Source organism: Lepidothrix coronata, unplaced genomic scaffold, assembly GCF_001604755.1.
Source record: "Lepidothrix coronata isolate B3197 unplaced genomic scaffold, Lepidothrix_coronata-1.0 Scaffold7, whole genome shotgun sequence".
NCBI lineage: Eukaryota > Metazoa > Chordata > Aves > Passeriformes > Pipridae > Lepidothrix > Lepidothrix coronata.
This window is the reverse complement of record NW_016690187.1, coordinates 5,809,563-5,826,731: the sequence shown is the minus strand read 5'-3', so window position 1 is coordinate 5,826,731 and position 17,169 is coordinate 5,809,563. Positions and strand designations below refer to the sequence as shown.

Here is a 17,169-nt window from a genome sequence, read left to right as displayed (position 1 = left end):
GAAACTGAAGGATGAAGGGGGCAGTATCGACCTTCCTTTGTCTTTTTATCATGTATCATTGAACAATATTTGAGGAAGGTTTAGAACCATGTTACCAATAAAACCAATTCAGCCACAGGAACAGATGTAGCTTGCAGATTGCATTTCATGTGAAAGTGGAGAGTTTTATTACTATGGCTATTAAATTTTACACACAAGTGTTAATAATTTGATACCAGAGTATGGAAGAACACATGAACCCTTGCTACTAGGAGAAGTGCTAGCAGCATGGCTATGTAAATACAGGAGCCAGATTGTAATATAATACATACTGGAGTAGGTCTTACAATTTCAGTCATTGCTGGATACAGAATTTCTAAAGTAATATTAATTTTGTAATCTTTCCTTCACTAGGTATTAAAAAAGAGAAATTTTCACACTAGTAATGAATGAGTTTGAATTTTTTTTGTTTTCAAGTAGCTCTTTACCCCAATTATGACTTACTTTGCAATTAATACAATAGTAATTAATACTTAAATGTCATGTAAGTCCAAGCCTATTGTAAATTGTAACAATGAACACAGAACTAATACTTAAATTAATTGTTAAAATTTAATGAGATTTAAAATTAAGATACAGATCAAAACAGTAAAGAAAATTTTTTGTCTAGGTGCTGAACTCACTTTTAACTCTCTTTTAGTGTTTTTGGATCTAATCAGACTGAGAGAAGAATGCTACAGGAGCTGTGATTTTTTTTTTACTTGAACTATATATTTCTTTACTTTTAAGGGTCTGAGATGGGTGGCTGTATTTCTATTTTAAACAAGTAACTCAGATTTTCTTTGGCATTATAACACACTTTCTGTAGTTGTTGCTTAAACTTGAAGTGTTCAGCTTTTTTCCTGTAAGTTAACAATGGCACATATTTTAACCATTAGCTGTATTTAACAAAGTTTTTATCAATGTGAATGTTCATTTTTTGCTGATGATCACTGTTTTAAAAGCTGTCTGTGAAAGCTTTGGATTTGTATCAGCTGTTTCAGACTCTGCTGTTTTTCCTGTAAGGCAGTAGAAGTAGTTGAATACTAGCTTTAAAGAAAAGAAGAGAAGGAATCAGTGGGTTTTATATACATTTGGACTACTTTACCTTGGCTGACACACATTTGGAAATTCCAGAGATTTCTGTCACAGAGGCTCAGATCAACAGACCAGAGGCTGCACAACAAGCCAGTGCATCTAGGAACGTGCACCTACTGCTTCTGCACTGCTCAGTGCATTTATATAGGTACAGTTCCTTCATGACACTTTAAAAGTGTTGGACCTACTCCTCACACACTGTTCTTAGCAGTACATATAAAGAGTGATTCAGTTTCTTGTATGCTCCTCTGCAGCCTAGAAGACTTTCATATTTTACTGCTGAGTTGCAGACATACATACATGGTTGCATGTTCTATTGTTAAATGCCTTCTCAAGTCTTTTAGCAGCTTATTTGGGAACCAGTTACTTCTAACGAATGGATAAAAGATTAACTAAAACATTAGCTGATCCTATGCATTCAATGACCAGTGTGGTACTGTTTACTGCTAATGCTACCTCCACTTGACTGGATACATTGCCTCACTGCTCCATGGGCTCTGTCTAGTCTGTCTCTCTATGTCTAAAATGTTTTTACAGTTGGTCATTTTACGATCTTTTTTTCTGGGGTAATCTGCTCCTCCTTTTTGCTCTCAAGTTCGAAATCCTCACAATTTCCATTTACAAAAGCAAACACAAACTCATGACTCTACTCATTATTTCCACAAAACTCAGTCCATTCATTATTTAGATTAAGGCACCAGCTCTCCAGTCTGTTTCCCCCGTGCAAAGCCCAGTGTAAAGGATGCCCTGATGCTCCCTATTGAGAACTTGTGTAAAGAATCTCCATAAACTGAGCAAGAACCTTATAGGGTAGATGGGCCTAATTAACTCATGGTTTAACACACTGTCTTTTTATTTTCTGATTCTTTTTTCCAGTGTGACCTATCTGATTTGAAAATGTCATCATATAGCACAATTAAGACAATCAAGCTGAACAAGATACACACTGTTCCCTTATCTGTATTAACCATTTTTTAAAACCTGTGCATAACTACAGAAACTGTATAACACCTAAACTGGATTTTGATTATCAATTATACTTCAGTAACTGTTATGTTGACAATGTGTGTGGTCACAAATATTGGTTACAGGGAGATATGTTTGTTTTCACCTGCTGAGGGGAGTTAAAAAACGACAGCAGTGACACCAACATCTACTGGGTTTTCTCTTTGAATCCAGTACCTCACAGAAATGAAAAGACTTTCACAAAGGTGTGTCTCCATTTTTTGTTTAGGATGTATGACCACAGTGTTAACAGGATGGTACTGTCTAACCTCTGGTTTTAGATCAGGCTATTATGAAAGCAACACCTTCACATCTATGTGGCATATGGATGTCAAATACTAGGAAGGAAAAAAATACTAGCAAGGAAAAGAAATGTGAAATGGAGACAACTTTTTGCCTTCTCTGAACATGAATTCTTCCTATTTTCCCTTATCCTACCGTGCTGGTACTTTTTTTTTTAACACAAAGCATATATAAATCTCTGTTACAGAATGCAAACAGCTTGACAAGTTATATTATACTTGAAAGAAAAAAAAACCACTACAACACTCAGAATTCTGATATCAGCTGAAATAGATATAAAGCTATAACCATTTCATCTTATTCACACACACAAAAGTTGAATTAATGTCAGTGGTATGTATGAAAAGTAAAGAATATATGCTACTGACTATGCTTGTCAATCACAACCAACAGCAACCTCACTGGTAGACTTATGGAAATATTTAGTTGCATAACCATTGCTTCTTGAACTAGATTTATTAAAGGATTTTAAAAATGGCACCTGTCGAAAAAATTCTTCCATCAGGGCCATGGTCCACCGGTAGTGCAGTTCCCAGGATTTTGCTGGATGGCTTATGTCTGCTGCATGTAGAATCAAAGACATGGCTTTGGCTTTGTCTACCCTGTCAATTCAAGGACATGCTCCAATTATCTCAAAACAAAAGCAACTATTTAAATTCTTTTCTTGTATACGAGCTCATTGAAAGACTACAGATAATGAAGAGAACGGAAAATAACCTACCCCTGTGTCTGCTGTAGAGTGTGTCGCATCGTTTTAATTTGTTGAAAGTGACCTGACATATCTGTAGACAAGACCATCTCAATGACCAAGCTACGCAACTCCCTAAGAATAATTAAAAGCAAAATGACTGATTAAAATTCATTTATTCTCCATATGGTACATTTGTTTAAGCGGCACTTGTTAATTTATAACTTTCAAAACAACATCATGGGGTTTATTACATTTTAAAAAGCATTTAAATAAATTATTAACAACTTGAACATTGTATCCTAAAGGGATTCTGTGAAAGCAATGTACCTCAGAAAATGTACTCTTCAATCATTATTTCAGAGTCACACTGTTCTGTAACTCCTATTTGCTAGTGCATAAACTAATATTACATGCAGTTCTCTCACCCATTATAAGTCTTTCCTTATTTTGTCCAGCAGTAGAGTATTCAAAAAACCACTTGGTCTCTGGCTTACCACCACACAAGAGGATACATTTGTGTCTTTTATTACTGCCCTCATATTAATGAGGAGTGTGAGTCACATTAAACCTAGGAAGAAGGCTGTGGAAACACTCAGAAGAGCAAGAGGTATTATATCTGAAACATTATCAATATTATATCACTATAAGATCATTATGACAAACTACCTTCCCTCTCAAAAATACTGTAATGCCTATTTAATGGTTCAGAACAAGTTCAGGATTTATAATTTATCTCTATCTTGGTATTATGGTCAGAGTTGGCTTGTCCATCAGCTTTCTATTAAATGACCATGAAACCAGTAAACTATGAATCATGAATAATGTAAGAAAGTGTATTAATTCTGATTACATATTATATTAAATTGAATTAATTTTGTCAATAATAATTATTGACTTTGAAAATTCAGTTTCCTTGATGTAGAAGGATTATATATAGACCATGCAGGAGTCCACTGGGTCTATATTTGCATACTTTTTAATGGCCTAGAAGGACTTATGTGCAAGTATTGCTTGTACATATGTGGGGAACAATTCACCACATTAAAACTTTGATTATGTAGCATATACCTTCATGAATACACCCCCAATCTTAAGGATATCCAAGTATCAATTACAACAGTAGAATCCCATTTTAGTAATTTTCACTGACCTTTTATATTGTATTCATATGTTTGATATACTTAACAGGCAGTTTTTTCAAAGGACTATGTTCTAAGGAGGTAATTTGCAGTTTTCTTTAGGGCTGTTACAATACTTTGTTATAAAGACTATCAAGACTGCTTTCAAGCCAAATTAATTGCATATTTAAGCAGATATTCCTCATTATGTATTTATTCCTGATTTGCTTTGATGTAACTGGATAAAGACTCAATCCTCTTGCTTCTATTCAACAATATGCAGCCATAGCAACTTGTGTTTAGAAAATGCCCTACCTTATCTGACCTCATAATAATTTTGCATCCCAGCTGCTCCTCCTCCACGTTGCTTTGAAACTGTACCTTTCAAACACAGTCAAACCCATTAAAAAAAACCCCACAAAACAAAAAAACCCCATAAAAACCAAACCAAACCAAAAAAAAAACTCAAACCAAACAAAAACTCTGCTAATACTACATGAATACTGATGGTTTTGCATTATTAAACCCTGTTGTTTGTAAGACTGAAATAATTATCACTTCTCCTTTCTATGGGAGACTTTCCTAGGAACTTTAAATGCCTGAACTTTTAAACAGTGATCAGAAATAAGTTCACACCTACTCACAAAAGACCTCATTCCTACTACACAAGACACACAGAGAAGTAAAACACTGTTTTCAGTTTATTCATATCATCATGGCAGTGGAAAAACCCTAATTCTTACTTCCATCACCTGAATAAGGATCAAACAATGTAGCACTGCCCTCTCACGCACTTGTGAGGATTTTAGGCCACTTAAAAAGCTGCTTAACAGCAAAGGAGAGACTGTCCACCTGCAGTTGTTTCCTGCCTGCACCCACATCCATCATAATTAGAGAGATAGAAAATTGAGACCTGACTGGAAAATGTTAAATAAAATTCTACTAGAGATAAAAATGCTTTGTCTACTAGCATTGCACAGCAGATTACTCTTGGACTGATACCATTACCAAATTGCTTCCCAGGGAAAAAAAGATTGTCTCAACTTCCGTATCAAAGGAGACCTGAGCTGGTCTTATAGGTAACTCATGGACAGAAATCTCTCCCCATGACCATCAGGCAGTCAAGAGCTACAAGCATCAGGGTAATATAGTCAGCATTGCTCCTGCTATCTTGGCAAAAAGATATGCAGATATTGTCTTACTATGAAGGGAAGTGGTAATAGTATTCACGTATAACACAGAATGTTTTTTTGGGCCCCAAATCCAAAGATTACTGGTTTTGAGTATACCATCTCTGCTTTACTTAAGCAAATTTTCATGTCCTGTGCTGTCACGCTATCTTAACCTTCCTATAGCCATAAGTCCTATGGATAGGATACTGTAAAAAGACATAGATACAAGACTATGTGAAAAAATTACATGAACAATGCTGTAATGAAGAGACTAGAAGTGGCTCATGAATTTCTTGGAAAAGTAGTTAACCTATAAACAGAAACCAGCTTTACCTGGACAAATGTCCGTGATGAAGACATTTAGTCAGTTGGAAATTAATAAAAGAAATACAGAAACAGACTAAGATGAGCAAAAGCAAGTTGGGAACTGAAGACATAAGGTTCATCTTCAAGTTACAGGAATCCTCACACAGAAGAATCCCAAGGGAATTTGTGAAATAAATGCTATTCTTTGTGCATTACATATAATATATATTGTTTTATTAGTCTTTTTTGTATCATTGTATGCCTTCTGACTGGAATGGTTTGAGACATTAATACTGCCTCACCACCTATAACTGTTGACATTAATGCATGTGGTGCTAGGACACTAGAAGTCTGGTAAATCAAAGGAGAAAGGGAGACAAACAAGTATCCCTCTTTAGTTTTTTAGGGGTACTAAGTGAGAGAAACAAGACAATATCAATGATTAGGACATATTTTCAGAGCTGAGAAAAGACTGAGAAATTACTATGAATGTCACGTGCATTATCCACAAAGGACATCATCCTCAGAATGCTGGCAGTGTTTCCCTGCTCAGACCCAAAGCCTATGTTTTAAACTTAATTAAAGTTGTCAGTTTATTAGTACATTTATCTTCTTAAAGTTAACATGCAGAAGAGAAATGTAATACTATAAAGTCATTCTCTGTCATTTTGCTTCATCTTGCTGAAATAATTAGCAGAACCTCCATTTAAATAGTCAGCAGTGTTAAATTTTTTAAAAATTAAATCCCTGCACCTAAGAAAATAGATATGACAGTAGAAGAGAAATTAATCAGTGCCAGGAAGTACATTAAAAAGTTGAACAAATTATCATTTCAATTTACTGCCAACTTGATGCAGTGCAAACTTCAAAACTGTTAGTTTAACAGCATGAATTTCAGTATAGATCCAAAAAGCTCACTACAGTAGTAATTATTAAATTGAAGAGCTTCTGTTAAGTGGCTAACAGATCCATCACTGCACCAATGAACAACTGCATCTCATGACAGGGTTACAGGAATTTCTGGGTATTAGAAATGAATACCAGGAAACTATAATTTCCATGACTGCCGCTCTAAATTGAAGTCTCAGACATGAACAGGTTGTGCAGGTTGGCACAGACTGGCATTTTGGAATTTACTATTTGCTTGAAAGTACAGACTGTAATTGCTTAGCCAAGTGACAAAACACAGAACTGAGCGTTCTGGTTTAGTTGCTTGAGCTTATTAGTCAATTAATAGGTCTCTTCTAAGTTGTACTGAATAGGCCCAAAAAGAGATGATAAATTCTAGTTTCTCTGGTTGCCATATCTCACCAACTTCAAACTGTCTGCATATAATAGGATCTGTGTGGCCACTTTATAAAAACAAAATTTGCAAAATTAAAATAAGATCCTCTAGAAAAACACAATTGGGTTACAGTGGGAGAAGACTGGGAGAAAAGCAAGTGTAAACAGAGCCAGTGTGCGATCAAGCAACGTCCAAAAGAACGTGGTAGTTTATCACAGGTTCAAAAACCACAGAGAAATGAAATGCAACAAAAGTTAGACAAAATGGTCCATAACTGAACTGGGAAAACACCTATGGGAAACCCAGACCAAACAATCTATGCAGAGAAGAGTGTGCTTCACAAAGTGGAGAGAGCCTATCACGTTTCCCCTTTATTCTGTTTGCAGTCCACCTGAGCAGTGTGTATAAACATCACACACCTGGAAACTGCAGGCTCCTCTTTCCATTGGTAACTATTTTGTTTCCAACCTATTACTCTTTTTCTCAGTGATATAACAAATGGGAATGACTGGGATAAACTCTACTAGCTGGCAGCCAGATTGCTCTCAGCTGGAGTCAGTGTATGTTGCTTCACGGATTCCCAAACTGTAATAATTTATGGTGGCCTCCAGTGACAAAGAAGTCAGGACCAGGGATGCACATAAGTATTTCTAAGACATCCTTGGCACAATCTTGAACTGAAGTTCAACTGAAGAAGACCTGTTCCTTTCTACCTGAAGGAGTCATGTCCTGTCTGGTAGGACACAATATGAAACAACACCACTTCAAAAAAATACTCAAGGCAACAAGTCTGAAGATTTGAAAATAAATTTCTCTCTAAAACAATGGTTTTAAAAGACAGAATACCAGCCTCTGATGGCTATCTACTGGCACAATGACTTTCTCCACACTCAATAGTTAGGACAAGCAAAAATATGGTCACATAGACCTATCAGCCCCAAAATTATTGGGCCCAAAATAGTTTTAGAACAAGGTTGGCTCATGTTGGCAATGAAAATCTAGGTGTATAAACAGTTATTGCTGAAGTTTTCAATTTACTAAATTCACAGCACAAAAGTTCTGATAACTAAATCCAAATGAGTATCCTCTGAGAATAATATTTTTAAAAGAACGAAAACCTGTATGCTTCCTCTCTCACTTTGTATTAAATTAAAAATTAACAATACTTTTAATGGTCTGTTTTAGAAACAGGTACAGAAAAAGAATTAATTGAAAACCAAAAGGGCCAGAAGACTTACACTCAATAAATGCTTTACTTCGGGGTGTTCTCATCACATAGATAAGTAAAATCATGTAAATCTACCCTGTAAAACAGTCCTTCATCTGTAAATATACAACACAACAAAATTTGATCTGACATTCCCTAATAAATGTACGGCCTCATGAAAATATAAATTAAGCAGAGTATAGCTTTGTTATTCATGGTAGCATCATTCACAGCGGAAGACTTCCTGGAAGCAGAACATCTCTCTGGCTTCACAGTCCACCTGTTTGAAAGGGTTTTTTTAGGATCCCTGAATAATAGCTATGTTTACAGAAACACACAGAAGACTTATATTTTAAATGTTCTATGTATCAAACAATGATATACAAAGATAACATGTCCTTTTGAATAATGGGAAAGTCTTAGTCTAACACTTGTTCATTTTAGCCTTACATGTCTCAGTATTTGTGATATATCAATTATGATCCTTACTCTTTCAGCTGGGCAAATTTTCTTCAGGAATTACACTAAAATTAAGAAGAAAAAGAAGAGCTTTCTGTAGCACTTCTGGGCCTTTACCTTATTATTTCTGGACTCCTCACATAATTAATTTTTTACTGCTTAACCAAGACGTGACTATGGTGAAATCCCAGGGGCAATAGTGCTCAAGCTGGCAGTAGTGTGACTCTGCACTGTGGTTTTAACCCACTGTTAGACAAAGGTAACCCAGCTCCAGAGCAGCATTGTGGTTTTCCTGAAGATCTATCTCACCGGAGACACTGTCCACACAGTCCAGCACTGTGTCTCATAAATGCACAATCTCACTTGGAAAACTTGATTTTGTTTGGAGTCTCCCAAACAATATTTCTTAGTACTGCAGCAGCCTTCCCTAGGCTCTAAATATCCATTACTCTTTTCAGTGACAATGTTGTTTCCTGTAATTTGAACTCTTAAAATAGACTCCACGGGGAAGGCTTGGTGGTTTTTATTATTTATAAATACTGGAATTATGTTTGAATGTCACTGCAAGTCTTACCTCCAGTCATCTTTGTTTAAATTACCCAGGATGTTCATCTCTTCTTCTTGCATGAGTCTATAAGCAGCACTTACATGATGATTTTCAAGAACAGAACGATCATTGTACAATATAGCAACATCTGACCTAGTGTTGAAAAAAAAAGGTAGATTTGGTAATAGTGTCCTAATGATGGCACTGTGAAAGGTAGGCCTATGTATCCTCTATGAGAATTATTGACTATATATGTATATATATATATACACACACATATATATCAAACTATGTTTATTTGTTCCTATTGTATCGAATACTGATAAATTTTCCATCTTAGATGCATAAAAAATTGTCATTATACCATTGTATATACTATTTGTGGGAAAGTCATAATTTTAAATGCGTGATGTTTTATTTATATGATCTAAGTGTGACAAAAATTTGTGAGATCTTTGAGCTTCTTAACTGTAGATAGGACCACAGAACAACAGAAATTATTCAGTTAGGCTACCCAAGAGTAAAATTTGGCAATACGACCATTTAAAATGCAGTGTCTTCACCAACAGCATGGGTGTTAAGAAGTTACTACCCTTGTTTTGAGAGATGTGCTTTGGTCCATGTTGCTCATTATCAGAGGGAGTTGTAAATAATAAAATATTAAAAAGCTTTAATTTCATATGTTGTAAACAGACACCATCTTTTGTCAGAAACACAGCCAAACCTTGAGCTGAAATTTAATTGCATTCAAATGCTTCCTAAAGAAAGACCCATACCATAATGATAGCACACTTGACAGTATCCTTTCCCTCTTAATTAAAGACTAACGTACAATTCCAAAATGACATTGAAATTTTCACAAATTTCGATGCAGTGTGGATTTATCATACTTAGTTTCAAACATGATTGATTCTTGGGGAATTTATTTCCCCAAGACCTGACCTGACCTGCTAAGCAACCTCAGGTCTCTCCTCTTTGCTACACTTCCATTCTGATAAAACTATTACTGAATATTTCAACTTGGTCAACTGAAAAGTCTGTACCAGAAGAAAGGTGTGATGATTTAGCAGTGCAGCTCCCTCTGACATAAATAAACTATATTGAACCTCTTGTTCTGTTGAGCAATATTATATATTGTCATATATGGTACTAAGGTATCTAAAGAATTAAAATAGGATTGGAAACTTTATTTAGAGGGAATGAACCATAACCTGCTGAAACTCAATATGTTTACATCCATAATCCAACTGAAATTGTGGGAAAATCTGTATTATGCTAATCACATATGTTTAAGAAGCACACTTTGATGGACATAGCTACTTACGGATAGGTTTAAGAGGTGCTAAGATTTGCTATGATTCTGGCAGCAATTCCATCAGCTTTTCTCAGAAGCTTGGAATTACAGCCCTGGGATGCCACATCAGGGCCAACTTACACTAAGAGAGAAGAATGAGCTACATTACAAAACAAATACCTGTTTGCAAGTAAAATTCAAAGGCTAACAGCTTAATTAATTTTCCACTCTTGCAATACTGCAGAGGAAAATATTAAGGACAAAAATAGAAAAGTAATATAAACTTGGAACTACAAACTGGTTTATTTTTAGCCAGATTGTGCTGAGAGAGAAAAGAATTGCGTCCTTATTTCAGCCGCAAATCTAGAATTTGTTCATTACTGAAGGGCACATCTTGGAGCACAAGTATGTTACAGATTTAATTTAAATGTTACCTTTGGCACTTTATCCATATCAGTGAGTGTGAGGATGCTTCCACTCAAAGTATTTATTTTTCTAGCACTGAGCTGTTTTATTAGAATATGCCAGTGTGATGCTGAATTTATTTTTTTTTAAGACCAGCTAAAGCAAACTCCTCAACTGAGGATACTAAAATCAAAGTATAGCCTAGTGTAAGAGAAAAATAAGATGCTTTGAATTAGGTTAAGTATCAGGTGTACCATTTATCACTTAGTAATGTATTGGTCAGGGATTTTCCTTCGGTAAGCTGAAAATATTTTAATGGGAAGAGATATATGCTGTTGTACAGGACCAGCAGCTAGAATGATAGGCTGCACCTACATGAGAATACAGCTAGCCTAACTTTCAAACTGGATTCCTCTCTAGATTTCTTTTTCATGCCTACTGCAGATGCTGTCAAAACATGCTAGGAGAGGGCTCATGGTAGGTATTTCTAAAGCTGTAATTGAAGGTTTCTCCCTCTGCACCAGGACTTTGTAAGTTTAATATACAAAATGAAACAAAATGTAGCACCTGAAGTATGTCTAGGCACATGCTGAAAGAGAGGTAGTATTTTTATGGGGACATAGTAGAAGAAATTTTTGACTCAGAAATATCAGAATTTAAGTGAACAAAGAGAGGGGTGAGGGGTTTTCAAGTCCATGTTCTGAATATTTTTGAAATTTCTCTTGTCATATCAGCTCCAAAATAGAATGATTTCAAACGTAATGGAGCTATCTCCTTACTTTTCCACACTGTCTGTCCATGTGAATGGTCCCATTAACTGTACAGAGGTCGAGGAAGCAATTTGTAAAATCAGGCATGACCTGGCTACTTCCTGGCTTTACTAGTAAGAGATATGAAACAGCTCAGACCAATGAACAGTGAACTCCAGATATGACTCTTAAGAGATCACTTTGCTTACCTTGTCTGAATATGAAAATTGTTTGTGGTCCCAGTATGTTCATAATCATGGACGGCAGCTGCAAAGATCATTGCTAAAATTTCCAGTTCTGTGAGCCAGTGCTGGTAAGTGAAAAACAAATCCTAGTCACATTTACAGTAACAGCCTAACTCAGATTAAACAGTACAGTACTGAAAATATTTTGCACTACCTTTAACTTAAATAAATTTTCCACTTGTCTTATTCCAGGCAACTATATATCCATAACACTTCAGTATTATACAGTAAAATAAGTCCTTTTACTTGTTATGATTTCTCTGAGACCAAGTTAACATCCATTTGGTCACTAGCAAAGTAAATATTGGCAGCTGAAAATATAAGAAGTTATCAAGAGAATTATATGATGTACTTTGCAACTGCTATCAGTATCCAATCTGTTATCCCACACATGACACTTGCCAAATTATGCCATATTAATCTAAAAGCTTGATATGAAGTTAAGATTATAATTTATCTTTTAGTAAACTATATATACAGTTCATAAAAATTCAACATACAACATCAGCATTAACTATACTTTGCCAGTGTACATGGTACTAAAATTAGGCCCATGGGAGACTTTTCTGTTCTAAATTTTATCATAGTTTGTACTGATTAAAAAAAAAGGGTGCATACAGTTACACAGAACAAAAGGTAATACAGGTCATGTATACAAAATAATGCAGACCCTGGAGTTTTGTGTCCTTTTATAACTTGCTAACTGAGGCTGTTCTGTATCACTCAGTTTGTAAAATAACCTCTATTATCTTCTTTCAATTTCTGTTTCTTGAATGCTAAATCATCCTTGAGGATAAAATTTACTCCATCTAAAAATGGGGGCAGAAAAATCATATCATAATTAACCCCCACAGTCACAGGACTGATTAAGTCAAGTGCCAGAATATATTTCAGATGTTTTTGGCATAAAAGTAAGCTTCTGTTCTAAAGGATCGAAGAATGATCTCAAGTTTATGCACCCGAATATACACATACATGTGTATGAGTGGATATGAGATATATAAGCTGCCAGATGTAGTAAAAGTTGCCAATAGTAGCACTTCTTTCGAAGAAGAAGAAAGGGAACCGTCAAGATTCATAAGTAATTTGAGAATAATAAAATAGGCCATTCAGCAACAAAATAAGACTGCTGAGGAACAAGTACTGCCTGTTGGTGAAGCAGTACAGATTTTAAAAGGTCACAACACAGTAAAGAGAATGTACTGTAAGCAGTTCTAAAAATGGAAACGATGACCTTCATAGTATTGTGTGTCAGAAGAAACCAGGCCATGACCAGTCCTGGCTTTCACAATATTTTCAACATACCAAATAGAATAGAAACACAGAAATTATTAGTAACTAAACATAAACTTTTTCTTTTAGATGTCTTTTTAAGGTCAGCTTTTCCAGCAACCAAAAGAGTTGCTACACAATGCATTTACAAGTAGAAGAACATTCCTTACAAACAATATCTATGGGCGACACAGAGACTTCATACAGTAGCATATACAGACACAAGCTGTACAGTCAAAATTGAGATCAGTATTCAAATCAGAGAATCAGAGTACTTTAGCTGAAGCATTTCTAAGAAAGTAGGAAAAAGCTCTTAGAGAGACAGTTAACAAGTGTTTTTCTCAAAGGGAGAGGCAAAAACAGGTATCTGGAAGTCTGCAGGACTGTGAAGAGCTGAAACCTCTTCCCTCTCAAAAGATACTATGACATGCAGGTGTAATGCCTAATGTAAAATATCTCTTTATTTGAGAGCTGTTTTCCAGTGTTATAAATTGCTTATAAGTAAATAGATACATTTCAACTCAGCTCTGTTTGAAACTAATTTTTTTACAACAATGGATTAAAAACTGAGTAAGAAATGGAGTCTCAAAATTCACTTATTGACAGTATGCTTCTTTACTTTGAGCAATACAGGTACGTGGGAGGAGAAAAGGGATGGTGGGAAGATGATCGATGACTCAAAAGTTCTTTACGAGATGTATTCCCTGGGACTTGGATTCTTAAATCTTTATAAAGATGAAAACCTCATAAATGCAACCTTGAGTTATACATTTCAGTCATATCATCTGGGATTTAATCTCTTGGGAAGGTTAATAAACTCCGTGCCATCTGTGATATCTAACTTTCTAGCACGTTGATCTGAGGTGGCTGGATCTTGTTTCTTAAGATAGACAGCAACTTTTGAAAAATATAATGATAATTTTATTTCTTTAACTGTGACTCTGAATATGTGTTATTCTTTACCGGAATCTTTCTAAGGGCTTGTGGAGAAGCATAAACTGTGACCAGCCAAATTTTTTGGCAGTTGCTGAAATACGGCTGTTTTCCAACTGCCTATAAAAATACAAAACACATGACCTCAACAACATGAATTGTGAAACGGATTTTCTAAAACCCAGCTTTTTGAAACATTTGTTTCAGTATGTCTTTTGGAAATGAACAGTTTTGGAGTCAGTATGAGTTCCTGATACAATAAAAGCCAATTAACTTCAAATTGTACACCAACCTGCAAAAAAAAACCCCAAACAAACAAACAAAAAAACCCAAACAAAAAAAAATACAAACAGCTCTGGAATTTGATCTAGAATTGCATCAAATTGACTCCAATCCAGGTATTTGCCAGAAATACAGCAGAGTTAAAAGAGGTGCAGAATGGACATGCTCTGAAAATTATCAGCTTGAGAAGCAAATTTCAAACTGTTAATGAGTAGGGCTCTGGAGAGTAAACCAGGCAACAGGGAAAAAAAAAAAGTTAAATAGAAAATTCTCATGATACTGATGCGTTCTCAAATTGCAAGAGATATTTGGGACAGAAATACTTTGCAAGCTGCAGAATCGCTAGGCCCTCTTTCAAACACCAAGTTCCATAAATGTTCCCTCTGCCTGGCAAGCTACATCTGTTTGAAGGCACTCTTGACTAAGTGTTGTCCTAGTTTTATCATAGAACCGTAGAGTTATAGAATGGTTAGGTTGGAAAGTTCCAATCCCCCCTGATATGGGCAGGGAAATATTGCAATTCAGTATCATAATTTGGCAATTAAAATGTGAATTAAAACTGGCCTAATTTTATAGAAATATTTTGTAGCAGTTTTGCAGCATTAATGAGGTTTTACAGCAGCAAAGTCTAAACTTTTTTGAAAATAGTTGTCCAAATCACATCAAAGTGCAGTTAAAAGGTTAAGATGCTAATAATGTAAAACTAGTGTTGGTGGGGTCTTTCTCATACTTGTGTGCACTCAGTGAAATAGCAGACATTCAAATATGAAACGGATTCCTTCATTCAGTGTTCAGAGAGACACAAAGTGTGTTGCAAAGTTGTTTAATCAATGGCAAAACATCCCAAATTGGCTAGGACAGCTTTGGAAGCTGAAACCTTGTTCTGGCATCGCAAAGAAAATCTGAATGCTATCATGGTTTTTGAAGGGCAGAGGGGCACAGATACAATGGGCCAAAGGGATGTTTATAGTATATAACAAAACACAGGGATTTTCCTCCCTGTTAAATTGCTGATCCAGGTGTACATCTGCAACAAAGACATGTCTCACATCACTTAACTTTTGCTGTTAACTTTACTGTAGAAGACAAGAGTAGGTTAGGAAGCATGATTTAATCTCTTCAATATTTTTCTTTCATTAAAATACTATTTTGATAGATCAATATTATATACAAAAACTTTGTTTTGGACTCATCTTGGCAAGAGCTGTCTAGGCTCTGCTTCAGCCTGATATAAAAGTCATTTTTTTCAAGAAAACATCTCAATGTGAATAGGAATCTTGGCTGGGGAATACTCCAGGCTTAATTCAGGAAGTAGTATTGGAGTTAAAATGTAGCTTTAAAAACCCGATACTTAGAAGTAAATTACTTCCTTCAAACAGTAGAATAAAAACCTGCAATGCCTAGGGACTTCTCCTTGCCCCCACTACAGCCAAAGGCAAAGTTTTAAGCGAGAAAAGGCTTAACATAAGCGACTTACTGACATTTATTTTGTATATATATGAGCACAAACATCTAGAATCAGTCCTAAATTTTTCCTTTCCAAAGTCTTACAGAATTGTTTCATAGCTCTGCAAACAGAAATCAGATACTATCTCTTCCAAGTAGTTTTGTTTGTTGGTTTGGGTTTGTCTTCTTTTTTTTTTTTTTTTTTTGTAAACAAGTGTATTCACAGTGAAGACGAATCATCAAAAGGCCATTGATAGCAATGTCCCTTCTCTTTCAGTCAGTATTTACTTCTGCCTAGCAAGCTGATAGGGAGGAGATTCCCACTGCTGGTATTAAATATAAGTGTTTAGAAATAAAAATGCTTGCACAGACTCATTTCTCATTTCAGTTCCCAAATAAATAATAAAAAATACTGTGACATTGCAAGACAAATGCAATATCCTGCCTACTACAGGCATATACAGTATACAAGAGTAGTCCTAAAAAGGCAGTAAACTAAAAGAAAAAGCAGTTGCAGAGTGCATGACTGGGCCAGATGGGGCTTTGAGCAGCTTGGTCGAGTGGAGGGTGTCCCTGCCCATGGCAGGGTAGTTGGAACTAGATTGTCTTTAAGGTCCCTTCCAACCCAAAACATTCTATGCTGCTATAATTCTAAGCCTGCACTGATTCAGTACATCTTTCAACAGCCAGGACCTCAGCAGATACTAAAGCTTCCTTGCCTGATCACACCTCCCATGCTGTGATGTGAAAGTAAAAATTTCTCACCTGCCCACTCCTGCAAAACTATCTATTCTAATATGATATATAATACCCAAGTCCAGGCAACAAAAAGAAACAAGATTTAAGAAGGATTTTTTCCCTCCCTTTTCCCTCCACATAGGGAGAGCTTCAGCTCAGAAAAACTGTTAAAATGACAAAGTTCACAGCCTGAATGGTAGTTTGGAATCTCTATCTGCACAATTTTCAAGGGAGATTTTTCCTTAAGAAAAGACATATGCACACATTGATCCAAAACAGCAGAGTCTGAGAAAAAAAGTAAATTGAACTTCACAATATTTCTTACCATGATACCAGTGTGAATCATTATGTAATGCACAGTTTGAGTAACGTCAGCTGCATGGACCAAATTGTGGTATGGATTTTTGTATTTGCTGTAACCAACTTCAAGAGCTTCAGCAAATGAAATAAGATTGGGAACAGGGATCTAGGGAGAATAAAACATTAAAATAACTGGTTTTTTCCTGCAACAGCTGCAAAGTCAATCATGCAATAAATAAACCACGAGTAATATACTATAGAATGTAGTTAGCAAACAGCAAAAGAAAAAATTAAAA

The 17,169-nt window shown here is 35.6% G+C and overlaps 1 protein-coding gene across 10 annotated transcripts in view; it reads right to left on the bottom strand.

Moving 5' to 3' along the window:
* The window catches only part of PDE1A (phosphodiesterase 1A), a 206,501-nt gene that overhangs the window by 24,445 nt on the left and 164,887 nt on the right, over window positions 1–17,169 (bottom strand). For all 10 annotated transcript variants that reach the window (XR_001878058.1, XM_017835008.1, XM_017835017.1 and 7 more), the window contains 5 exons: window positions 16,899–17,039; window positions 11,867–11,967; window positions 9,237–9,362; window positions 3,146–3,247; window positions 2,906–3,026 (listed from right to left, as the gene is read on the bottom strand). Coding sequence is in view for 9 of the 10 variants with exons in the window: in XM_017835008.1 (XP_017690497.1) it covers window positions 2,906–3,026; window positions 3,146–3,247; window positions 9,237–9,362; window positions 11,867–11,967; window positions 16,899–17,039 (591 nt within the window). In the remaining variant the exon portion in view is untranslated. The remainder of the gene's footprint in view (window positions 1–2,905; window positions 3,027–3,145; window positions 3,248–9,236; window positions 9,363–11,866; window positions 11,968–16,898; window positions 17,040–17,169) is intronic.